This window comes from Polypterus senegalus, chromosome 3 (genome assembly GCF_016835505.1).
Source record: "Polypterus senegalus isolate Bchr_013 chromosome 3, ASM1683550v1, whole genome shotgun sequence".
In the NCBI taxonomy this organism is placed as follows: domain Eukaryota; kingdom Metazoa; phylum Chordata; class Cladistia; order Polypteriformes; family Polypteridae; genus Polypterus; species Polypterus senegalus.
In genome coordinates, this window is record NC_053156.1 from 87,996,821 (window position 1) to 88,010,120 (window position 13,300).

The 13,300-nt window shown below is 36.7% G+C and overlaps 1 protein-coding gene across 4 annotated transcripts in view; it reads left to right on the forward strand.

Annotated features, from left to right (window-relative positions):
• Window positions 1–11,310, forward strand: part of snap91a (synaptosome associated protein 91a) — a 247,694-nt gene extending 236,384 nt beyond the window's left edge. For all 4 annotated transcript variants that reach the window (XM_039747581.1, XM_039747580.1, XM_039747582.1 and 1 more), the window contains 4 exons: window positions 1,823–1,930; window positions 2,031–2,132; window positions 5,360–5,462; window positions 9,804–11,310. In XM_039747581.1, the coding sequence (XP_039603515.1) occupies window positions 1,823–1,930; window positions 2,031–2,132; window positions 5,360–5,452 (303 nt within the window). In that variant the 3' untranslated portion in view covers window positions 5,453–5,462; window positions 9,804–11,310. The remainder of the gene's footprint in view (window positions 1–1,822; window positions 1,931–2,030; window positions 2,133–5,359; window positions 5,463–9,803) is intronic.
• The last annotated feature ends 1,990 nt before the right edge of the window (window positions 11,311–13,300 follow it).

Consider the following 13,300-nt stretch of genomic DNA (forward strand, 5'->3'; position numbering starts at 1 on the left):
GATTCTGTTAGGGTTCCTCATACCATAACCCTCTGATTCCCTTGTCTAAGCCAATAAAACATGATCTACCTCTTCTGAACCCATGCTGATGGTTCAATAAATCTCATGTTCTTCCTGTGGGTTGCTCAATCATATCCTTAATGATTCCTTTTATTAATATTCCTGTGATGCATGTTAAGCTTACTGGCCTATAGTTGCTTGGATCTGCCTCTATCACCCTTATATTTGCCATTTTTCAGTACTTTGAAATTTCCTCAGTATGCGGCAACTTCCTGAAAAAATGTGTCAAAGGTTTATATATGTACTCCCTAACCTCCTGAGGGTAAATATTATCTGGCACTGGTGATTTGATAAATTTCTGCTTCTGATTTAATCTGAGCAATACTTCTCCCTCTGCAATTTCCAAATCACTCAGTACCTCCTTAGTAGTAATTTTTACTGCTGGCAGGTTATCTACTTCCTCACATGTGTAGACCTCAGAAAAATGCGAGTTTAGAGCCTCTGCTTTTTCACTGTCTTGTTTTTTTAACTTCCCTATTTTCCTTTAATTTTCCACCTCCTCATAATGTACTTCAGCTCCTTTAGATATAATAACACATCCATAACAGATGTAATAACAAATCCAAGTACCTGATTGAACCATCTAGAGCTAGTTGAAAACTCTATTACTGATTTTGAAAATAGCCTAATATCACAACACAATCATTAACGTGATGAAGACTGTCAGACATACTGAATTAAACTAATATACATGCCGTTTCATTAATGCAGTTAACATTTAAAAATAAGGAAGCAGCAAATCACTTACAGTACATATAACATAATAATTTTATTGACTCCAAGTAAACTGTTAAAAAAGTTATTTTGCAAGCTTATATGTTTAGTTTGTATTATGATATGGGAAGATATTGCTGCTCACATTTATTTTTTTTTATGGATGAAGGTCAGTAAATCTACTAGTTTTATGGAAGTGGTCTGCTGTTTACTTAAATTGTTATTGAATATGTTAAGTGCCCACATGAATAAAAAGATGGTTTGTATACATGTTCACACACACTATCAGCTAGTCATATTTAACACCAGTGAACACCAGTAAACTTAAATACAAACACTAGCATTCTTAGTTATGTAACATATGAAGAACTGTATTAGCTTTATTTAGTGTTGCATACCATTTTACTTTTGTAATATCTTATTTTAACTTAAATATCACTTCAATAATAGGTTTACAGAAATTGTAATATTAATGTCATTTACATTATTCAAATAAAGCAGTATGTTTTACAGTAATTTTTATAGAGCAGTCTGGTGATTCAGTGGTAAGCACTCCTGAATAATAGCTTCAAAGTCAAATCATGACCTTGACTTTGCTTTTGTACAGTTTACATGTTCTCTGTTTTTAATTTTCTTTCCTTCCCATTTTTCTATGGATACTGGTGCCCCATCTCCAGAGTTGGCTCATGCCTTGTAACTATACTGCAGCTACCATGATGGGCATCAGTCAAGAAGGAGTTTAGAAAATGAGTGAATTTCCTCTATAGTTTTAGGGGAAAGTAAAAATTGTGTGAAATGTATCTAGTCCGAAGATGGCAACTTTAAAAATTCATATTAAAATGTGAAGGTTCTGTTGATTGTTTAATTTGGCAAAAAAAATTAAGAGGGTCAGTATGTCAGCTCATCCTGCTATCCCGTTAGAAGTTTGTGTTAATTGTAAATTGGTTTATTAGATAAACCTTTAGTAGTTTATCATGCACTTCATTGTGTACTTTTTGGTTTATAAATGTAATTTATTGTTTTTACCTTTTTCTTTTTTAACTTAAAGCCTTGTCCTGTTCCACCCGGAGGTGTTCCACCAGTAGGGGGCGTGCCTCCAGTTGGGGCATCCGTACCACCGATGGGTGCTGTTCCCCCTCAGCCTGGGTTTGGAATGGTAAGCCCATTGCCTTCATCCTTAATTTATAACAGTTCTTCATACTGAACAATTTATTTAATACAGGTAAAAAAAATATCCACAATTTCTATATGTTTAGCCTCCTGCTTCAGGAGCACCCATGATGCCCCAGTCATCAATGATGTACCCTCAGCCAATGATGAGACCGCCATTTGGGGCTGCTGCAGCTCCAGGAGCACCAGTAAGTCATTAGTTACACTTTTTTATGTAACAATATGCTTACTCTTATATAATTTTCTATCACTTTCCATATTTAGATATTTAATTGGTGCAAATGCAACACTATTTCTGAGTTTTCTCATATAGTGAATTTATTTATGAATAGTGAAGTAGTGAGTAGTAACTTTAAACACATCTCATTTTGTGGTGTAAGCATGTCTCAGCAGCTCTCTGCATGCCTTTGTTTGCCAGCCTGATACAATTTTAAATGCAACATATTTATATCCTATGTTTTCAGTATTTTATATACTATACAATGTACATATACTGTCTGTCACTCTACTTGGTAGCCATATATTAATAATATATACACACACTCTTTGGCCACTTTATTAGGTACACCTTGCTAGTACCAGGTTGGACATCCTTTTGCCTTCAGAACTGCTGTAATTCTTCATGGCATAGATTCAAAAAGGTGCTGGAAGCATTCCTCAGGGACTTTGATCCATATTGACATGACAGCATCATGCAGTTGCTGCAGATTTGTCGGCTGCATATCCATGATGCAAATCTCCCATTCCACCACATCCCAAAGGTGCTCTATTGGATTGCGATGTGGTGAATGTGGAGACCATTTAAATACAATGTACAATGAACTCATTGTCATGTTCAGGAAACCAGTTTGAGATGATCTGAGCTTTGTCACATGGCAGGTTATCCTGCTGGGAGTGGCCATCAGAAGATGGGTACACTGTTATCATAAAGGGATGGACAAGGTTAGCAACAATACTCAGGTAGGCTGTGGCATTTAAACAATGCTCATTTGGTCCTAGAGGACCAAAGGTGTGCCAAGAAAATATGCCCCACACCATTACACCACCACCAACCTGAACCGTTGATACAAGGCAGGATGATCCATGCTTTCATGTTGTTGTCACCAAGTTCTGACCCTACCATCTGAATGTTGCAGCAGAAATCAAGACCAAGCAATATATTTGTAATCTTCTATTGTCTAATTTTGGTGAGCGTGCTCAAATTGTAGCCTCAGTTGGCTGTTCTTAGCTAACAATAGTAGCTCCCGGTCTCTAGCTGCTGTAGCCCATCTGCTTGAAGGTTCAATGTGTTGTGTGTTTAGAGATGCTATTCTGCATACCTCAGTTGTAACAAGCGTTTATTTGAGTTACTGTAGCCTTTCATTCAGCTCAAAGCAGTCTTGCCATTTTCCTCTCATGTCTGGCATCAACAAGGCATTTTTGCCCAGAGAACTGCTGCTCACTGAATATTTCCCCTTTTTCTGATAATTCTCTGTAAACACCAGAGATGGTTGTGTGGCGAAGGGCTATTGCTAGGACACACATTTAACTGGAAAACTGTGCAAGTAAAATTCAGGGCTAATACTAAGAGTGCCAGAGAGCTGGCTGAATCATGGTTATCAAATGAAAATGCCATTAACAGACAGTTGGACTTGAACCCAGCTTACACAGACTTGAAAAGAAGAACACTCAAATAATAAAAAACACTTTATGACCACCACCCTCCGAAGCCCACCTTATTAATCCACCCCCCTTACAACTAGTAACTCATTTTCTCCCTTTGTAGATTGCTAGCTACAAATATATAATATTTTTATGTTAAGTTAAGCCTAGCAGGTAGGGAAGGAAAGAAAAGACAAAACTTCAGCAAAAAGAAACTCACATTTATTAAGTAAGCAGTTGGGTAAAAATCTTTTTTTTTCTGTTTTTTTCTATCCACCCTGGCCATCGGACCTTACTCCTTTTCTATGTTAACTAATGTTGTCTTATTTTAATTTCTTATTTTGTCTTTTATTTTTCTTTTCTTCAATATGTAAAGCACTTTGGGCTTCTTTTTGTATGAAAATGTGCTATATAAATAAATGTTGTTGTTGTAACCCATCCTTTAAGTTTATGATTTTATTGGAATATAGAACAGTCTGAAACTGAGTCTAAAACTGGCAATGACACTTACGTCCTGCTCTGACATCAGTTAGTATAATATGTTGATGAATATGTTAACAATGGACACAGAAAAACCAAGAATGGTAGCAACCTATTTGTTATTACAACCAAAAATTGAACAGACACACTTGCAGAGCTTAAAGTATGTTAATGTGAATTAATGAGCCTTCAGTCTGATTTCAGTTCATGATTGAAGAGGTGACTGTAGTAGTCCGAGAGCCCTAATGCTAAGCACTCCTATTGTTTTTTTTTCCTAATCTTACATGTATATACTGTAAAACTGAGTTTTTGAAAAAATGTTATTTATAAATAATCAACGGCCAATGAAACTGAATTGTTAATTTAGGCCATTTTTATATGAAATATTTGCTCACCTTCTTAAATGTTATAAGAGATTCTCCCATTATAAAAAATCTGCAGATATGTATGTTGTTTGGATCTTCTTTGCTTGTTTTAAAGTCGTACCCCATATTAATGAAAATAAATGTGTTGAATCTGTAAGAAATCTGAGTTATGAAACCTACCCCGTGCTTAGCGAGTTTCGCTTCTACACAAGTGGTTTTGTTCAGGTTGGTAGGCATAAATTTTAATGTTCAATTCTTCAGTCAGGCTTGAGTCAGGTTAGGCAGTCTTTTCATTCATCATTTATTTGTTCTTTTTTCAACTTGATTTTTTTCTGAATGTTGTTGCCTGGAGCCTATCCTGTCTATAGTTTGTCTATATCACATTAGGAGTTCTAATCAGGTTCAACTTTAGTTGTATGATAACCGTATTGGACCAGCTGTCCTGCTGGGTCTGGCTATACACATAGTTGTCCTGTCTGACGTAAGAGGTGGCTTGCCCAAATTGTTTGTCTGAAAATCACAGTGCCCATGCAGCAGCGTATATAATTGCTATACTTCCACCCTTGAAGATTCTCTTAATAGCTCTGTATTGCTAGTTGAGCCTTTGTCACAACTGAAACCAGGCACAATAGGAGGGAGCAGCTTTTAAATCACACATAGGGTTTGCTTCTGGGGTCAGGAACAGATCTATAACATCTTGAACCTTCACAACAGAGTGCCCTCTAATGGTCCCATATATTTTTATATCTTTAATCCCTAGTCTGTCCTTAATGGACCAAACCTCGAACACTGCAGCAGTGCTTTTTGTCTGTTCCCAATCACTTTTAACATTTTACTGATATACCTCTGTTGCCTAACTTTTTGCAGGTGGCTCTTGTGTAGCTGTGCACAGGTTTATTAGTGTCACTTTTTAATTCTTTAACCTTTAGTTGTCTCCAAGTCCTACACCTGCAACACAGAGCCCCAAGAAGCCCCCATCCAAAGATCCACTAGCAGATCTCAACATAAAGGATTTCTTATAAACCCTGAAAGGTAGGTTGTGTGTGTGACTATTTGTCACTGAGTCTGATTCCTTTACTCTGCAATATAATACAGATGTAGATGTGGGTTACTACTGTGTGAGGTGTAAACAACCTACAATAGTGTATTCATTTTCTTCAGTATTTGTTTGAATATGAAAGCATGTGATTAACTAGCTTCAACCCGACTGCCAAATAATGTCTGTTCTGAAGTATTATATTAAGGTGATATTGGTGAATAAAAATCAGTGTACAAGCTGTTGACTTTCTCAGTGCCTGGAGAGAAAGTTTTGACTTGCTTATAATTTATGGATATCATAAAAGTTTGTCCATCTGTTTGCCTTTGCTGCTTTGATTGAATTAATATTGTAATTTATAAATGATCATATATGAAGAGATGCATACAGCATGTTATAGGTGGTTAATCAGTATATACTGCTGTTTCTGAAGATTTGAGTATTGAAATAGTTTAACACCAGCATTAAACATATTGTTAAAAGGTATACTGATACTAGAAATACTTGGATATTATTTTGAGAAAGTGAATGGATAACCCTCAGTCAGTCAATTAAGTGTCATCAAGTGAAAATTGGTAAGATCCACTCCATATCCTCTTACATTATCTGAAATAAGTGCTAAGTCCTTTTCCTTATACTTTTAATAATCCATTGTTACAACATCATGTAAGAATATCCTTGTATTAAATTGTAAAAATTTATCATGTATTGATTAAAGATATTAGATTAAAATTCTGCCACACTTCAAGTACAAGAATCACATCAACACTCAATAACAGATACATTATTTGTGACAAAATATTCAAGAGTGGAGTTGAGAGAGACTGGAGGACGATACAGGAAATTTAAAAGTAAAGATAAAAATGGAATATTTCAGAGCAGCTAACAGAAAAAGGGAGGGATGGGTGCAGTTTTTTAGGGAATTACTCAATGAGAGAATTCCAGAAGAGTGGGAACCCACAGTGGTTCTGTAGAACAGAACACACTGACAGAAGAAAGAGCATGAAGGATAAGAATATAGCTGGAGAAGATATACCAGTGGAAGTGTGCAAATTGTTGGACGACAGAAAAGAGACATTAAACATCAAATTGAAACCTAAAAGATGCCCACAGAATGAAAACATATTTGTTTGATACCTATATACTGTATAAGGAAATTAAGATACTACCTCACACCTTTAGACTATTGATATAGTCAAATGAAAAGAGTTTAAGAGAAATATGAAACCGTGAAGAACTTCAGTTTGGTTTCAAACGAGTGATGAGGAACTATGAATACATTGTGTATCCTAATGGAGAAAAGATCTAGTGTGGCCTTTGTAGGCCTTGAGAAAAGCCATGATAGAGTGCCTAGAGGAGAAAGCTTATGCAGCTTGACAAGGAAAGGGGTTCCTGAGCAGTACGCAAGATTCATCAAAATCATACAGGCTGAAGCGAGGATGGTAGTCTTGTGAAGCAGGAATTGGAATAGTAATAGTTGGATTACATTAGGCTTTCGCATTGAGCCCTGTATAGATTGTGTATATAAATATTGGATGAGATTAAAATGTGAAGAAAGTCTCCATGGTCATTGCCTTTTGCAGATGATTGTGAGTTACTGTATGCAAAGGTCCATGGCAATAGCTAGATATCAAATTAGAGAGATACTCTAATATGGCATAGGATGAGAAGGAGCAGATCAAAAATGATATATGTTGTGCATTTATAGTGGAGAGAGCAGTAATGAAAATGTGAAGCTTGAAGCAAAGAAGTTACAGTAAGTTGAGTCCTTTTGGTCCTTAGGATCAGTGATTCATAGGAATGGAGAGCTGAAGGTGGAAATTAGGCAGTGAATTTGAGCAGAATACAATGTGACAAAATGATAGCATCCAAGATAAAAGGAAAAATATACAAAACAGTAGTGAGATCAGCAATGTTATATAGTAGGGAAACCTGGGGTACAACCAGGGGCAGACTAAAGGAATGTATATTAAATAAAAATGCTGTAGTGAATGTTCAGGTAGAGTTATAAATTAATGGGTATCTAAAGGTGAAAGGGAATGCATTAGAAGGTTAGGAGGAGAAGACTCCAAAAAGAAAATTTCAAAGGTGACATTGCCAGGAGAAAGAAGATGATGACCAAAAACCAGACGGAAGGATATTCTAAAGATGACTGTACAGGAGATTGAATGTGTAAAGAGATGATTGGAAATAGAATGTAATGGGAAAGAGAGATGCATCTCCACTATGGTGACCCTGGCGATGGGTATGTCAGTGGGAAAGAACATTTTTAAACTTACAACTTTGTATAATTTTCCATGTAAGTTGACTCATTCACAAGATGAAAAAAAGAAAATTCTGAGGTTAGAGCAGCAAGCGGGCCTTCTTACTCAGAGGTGCTAGCTTTTCTTTCAAACTTGACCACATCCTCCTTCTCTCATTTTTTCTGATGCTGTCTCTGTCTCCTTCTTTGTCTTTGCCACGGTCAGCTTCCTCCTTGGTAAATATTTTTGCACTTCAGCATACATTTGTACTCTGTGACTATTGACAAGTTACCTTCTATATTTACTCTCATTAGAGTTTATGCTGCAATCAGAAATCACCAAGAAATACTTTCTCCTTTCAGGCCATGGCCATGGTGCGCCTCCAATCTCTACTTCGGTTTCATGCAATGAAATTTGTTCCTAGTCTACCTGTCCACTCATGTGTTGAGCAGATCCACAGTATTAATTTCTGGTGACCTCTACTGTCTTTGAATTTAGGGCTCCATTCACACTTTCAGACCAGTTGTACAACTCATTTGCAATGACAGCTATGACAAACCACATAACAGGGCATAATGGGTATTCATCAAAATGTTTACAGAACAGCTGTTGGCAAGATTACCTCAGGAGCCAGTTCACAATGTCTCAGATAGTCTTCTGAGTTCAAGTTAATATCTTATTTTTTGGATTTTAAATGTAAGCCTTATTGACATATTCTAAAGTGAAATTATCATGTCATTTTAAGATGAAGTAGATTCGTTGAAACGTGTCTACCATTTTGTTTCCAGACAACGTGCATTACACATTTCTCAAGCACAGAATACTGTTTCCCCATATTGTTCCTTACCATTAACCAAATCAAATGCTTCACTGAACAAGCACTTCAGGCTGTCATAGAAAAACCAGGTTTGCTCCCAATACATTTCAACTACAGTAGAGGACAAAAATAAGGTGTCACTTTTCTAAACTCTAAATTCCAGGACTGCACTCCTGTCTCTTGTTTCAACATTGTTGTTTTCCTGTTTGTGGCTGCAGCACAAAATAGGCCTAACCTCAAGTATCCAGCTCCCAAACACAAGAGGCAGTGTTGAAGGCTTTCACAGGCCCAAAATGGGTTTCAGGCTTATAAAAGTTGAAAATATTGTAAATGAACAAAAATCCCCTTCAAGAGAAAGGATAACCAGAACCCTCAGCCTTGAAAACACAAAACCAAAACAATGTTCTAAACATTCCAAGAATTTATTAGAAGAGCACAAAATAACTAAAAATAATGCAAAAGAGTTTGCCTAAAATAGCAAACTCAAGGGTGACAATTTCAAATCCACAATCTAGTAATCAGTAACCAAAGACAGAGCAGAAATATTCAATAAACAAAAAGAAATTCAGTACAGTACTTACAGCTAAAAAACATCTCACTACAACTACATTGAACCTCTGATAGACCTGTCCCCAACCTAAATTTTAAAGGCTGAGTACAGTTCCTTGAGGGTTCCACATCATAGAAAAGAAGGTACATAGGCAAACAGAAATACACGAAACATAAATACCAAGTAATGTATAAATATAGAAATAACAAAACCACATAAATTATAATAATCCTAAAACAACTGATATAACAAAAAAAAGTGAAAAAATATATATGGGCCAGGGAACAAACCCTGGCTGTAGCATGACATTCCAAAAAAGGTGTACTGGTGCTGCACTTTCCCTTATGTTTTCAAACACAAGAGTTAAGTCAGGTACATTCAGATAAAGTTCACTAGTAGGCCGAGGAGGACCGTCTCCACAAATTACATTTCTGTTCCCTTTCCCTCTTCTTTGGGAGGTACTGTTGACCTTGATTTGTATTTTACTTCATCAAATATTTATTTCTGTTATTGATAAGAAGGGTATGAAGACTGTAATGTAGGATATTGGTAACAGAAAATCAAAAAGTCTTTGATTATCTTTATGTGTGTTATGTTTTTGTTATTTTAGTAAACAAATCTGTAAAAAATGAAAATGTATTGATGTATTGTTTATTAAACAGTGAATTGATTTATTTAGCTCACGTTTTGATGGCTCAATTCTGTTTTCAACTCTCTTGTTTTTCAGGTACCATTTAATTTGTTACTTTCTTTTTTAATATATATAGTTTTTTTTTTTTTTTTTTTTTTTTTGATGGGACTCCATGAAAGTGTTGGCTTGGTGTCTGCAAGTAATCACCGATACCCAGATGCTCCCAGCTAGCCACCAGTACAAATTTCCATGCAGATGTTTACTCCTCTGGTTGTAAAATGTTGTAGCACAACTGTGAAAGTGAACCCTAGAAATGTGTGCTTATCTTGATGTAACCCCAGTCCCACCCCACCTACCCACTGGACCAGAAATTTGTGTCATTAATATCTTTCCTTATAAGTGTTTGCAAACTTGAACGATGGATGTATGTTACTGGTGCCCGCCAGCGCGTTTACTCTTTCTGTTCTACAATGACAGGCACTCAGCTCTTACGATGTGGTGAGCCATCTGGAAAAATATGTATGTGTACTTGGGAACGTTTTTAATGTATATAACTGGCAAATCCTAGGATTTTCTCTATTCTGTATGTCTGTTGCAAGTGTATAGTTGTTGAACTGATATGAAACTGTTTAAACAGTAATGTGACTATAACCTTTTTTCTCTCTTATTTTCGATCCAGTTAATTAGGCAACATTTGAACAATTTGCTGCCAGCTTAAGAAACCCAGATCACCACCTAATATTTTGTTTTCTGTTTTTGGAGTTATTTTGTGCTTATTTTAAATTATTTTATATTTCAGTGGTTTAATTTGTTGCATTTAATATTAGCCACACATGACCTTCTGAAAAGTTACTTTTTATCCCTGAAATTCTATATTTTAGTTAAATCTGTTGATTTAGAGGGAAAAAAGGCGTATTCATAATTTACTTTCAGCACTAACTAACACAGTATTTAGAAACTTTGTGTTTTGGGTGTGTATACCACAGTCATTGGATTTTTCACATTTAGGACACGAGCGAGGGTGCTTTGTCACTACCAACCAGTGGCCCAGACAGGAGGTCCTGCTGGCAGTCATTTCCTTAATCAGTGTATGTTTGTTTCTTGTGTTTTTCATTTAACTAACAGGCCTGTGAGTTGTGCTATTTTTGTATTATGTAGAGCAGATTGGTATCTCTATCTCCATACCTTCAACCTCATTTCCTCTCTGTTAATGTACATGTTGCATTTTCTGTTGCTTCAGTCTTTGGTTTTCATGCAAGCTGTGGTGGGAGTCCAGCTGAAGATCTTTATGCATTAAGAGGGGGATCACTGTTGAGCAGTGTTACTTGTGTGTTTAGGCTTGGCAGCTTTTTAGAGAAGCCGTGGAATCAGTCTGACAGTAGCTCCTGTACACTCTGAAATATTACTGAATAATCTATGTATTGTACCATTCCAAGTGACTGTATCAGAAATGCCGTATGTTGTGAAAATATGAAACGGCGGGTGAAAAAGAAAATATAATAATAATTTGGTTAAAATGGCATTTGTTTGTTTTTTTTGTTTTATGACCCCAGTGCATGTATGCCCTTTGAAATGCAATAAATACACTGATCTAAAGAAACAACTTAGTCTGTCTGCATTTAAATAAAATGTCTTTTAATGTGAGTCTAGTGATGCTGCACTAGCCGATGGCCCATGGTAACCTTGAATTGCATTGAACAAGTCTAACAGTGGAAAGATGTTTTCTTGCAAAGTGTCAGGAGGGAATTGATGGTTACTTCGTCCACATTATTTCAGGTTGACTCATTCATGCTGCAGTGATTCAATATGTATTTCCAATTTTATTGCTGTGTATCGTGTTTGCAATCATGGATTGAGGATGCCATACACTCGATCTACTTCAGCTTTGCACCTTTGCCCACTGAAATAAATAAACACTTAACAAATGTTTTATAATATAAAAAAGGGAGAACATAACTGTCAAAAAAGCTATGGGTTTGCCCTGTGCAAGTCTGTCTAAAAAAGAATAGGAGCCCTGCTTTGTCATCTCACACATAGTGGCTGCTCTCTACTTCCCATTTGCAGACTTCAAGATTAGTAGCTAGTAGCTATAAATGCTACTGTGTTGTCACTTTTAGAGTCTCGGTGTCTCCAACTGCATCTTCACCCAAACAGTAAGCATCCAGCTCAAAATACCAATGCAAATCAAACTTGTGACTCTTAAGATGAAAACTGCTACACGTTGGTACTGCCAAGTGGCACAGGGCTTAGTAACTACATTTGTCAGAAGTTTGAAACAGAAACATTTAATCATTTTCTTTTGTTTAGCAGCTTGCTTATGTCGCATTCCTATAGGTAATTCTGAAAATAGACTTCTTATGTAAGTGTTATTAAGCAGTGGACACTGAGAAATCTTCTTATGGATTTGTCAAATAACAAACTGTCCACGGCTTAATGAAATGGTTAAAGACGTTAACAAGGTGGCTACTCTGAGCTGATCTCATCAATGAATATTGGCTCAATTTATGCTTATAATGTTTTGATGTGAAAGACGTGCACTTCAGCTACTCTTATTGGCGAGAGATGTTGGCTAGGGTACAAGTGATAACAGAATTTTAAAAATTCTGTCAGATAGAGAGGATCTGTTTAGTTGATATTTTGTTGTTTTGTTGTACTACTATGCAAACAATACTACTGCATGACATGGGCAATTTTGAAGTTTTTCATTTAAGGTTAAGGTCAAAGGCAGGATTTCAACATAAAACCATGTTTAGGTGTGCTTAATTATTTCTCTTGGAAAAAGTATGGGTGGATGACCTAACTGTCCCTACTCCCAGTGTCCACCATAGAGGCAGCACTCCTGGTTGCAAGAGGGAATGTCTTGGTCAGTACATGTTTAGTTTACAGATGTACATTTGAAATACTTTTCTGAGAGAAGGCCACTGAGTGTATTGATGGTTAAGGCTTATGGATTTTATATACTGTGCTCTCAATATCACATTATGACAACTGTGAAACCTTTCTTGCCTCTGTTTTCACTCCCTGAGAAGAGATCTTGATGGAGTTTCTTGTTAGTTTTTTTTCTCTGCCGTCCTTGATGCATGTTTCCTTGGCTGCGTTGAGGATGAAAGGTTGGGAGCATACACTGATAGCATGTTGCCACACTCACCACACAACAAACCACCTGGATGGGGACCTGAGTGCAGCGGGTGATACCTCAGCACGACACCTGAACAGTGTGAGGTTTTTTTTCCGGTGGCTGGAGTGCCAGTCCTACCACCAACCCTCCAGGTTTTCCCTGCAAGTTCAAGGATGCAAATTAACATTATACCCAGGACGAAGCAATTGCAGATTAAGGGCCTTGCTAAAGGGCCCAATGGAGTAGAGTCACTTCTGGCATTTACGGGATTCGAACCGGCAACCTTCTGATTGCCGGCACAGATCTGTAGCCTCAGAACCACCACTCTGCAACGGGACAGTTTCTAATTCTCAAGTACAGTCTACTTGTGCACATAGCTAATAAACAAAAAAAAATGTGACAAATCAATAAATTAATAATGATCATTTATCTGTGCACATGCAGCTTCATTAACCCTGCTTCATGGTTTTGATTT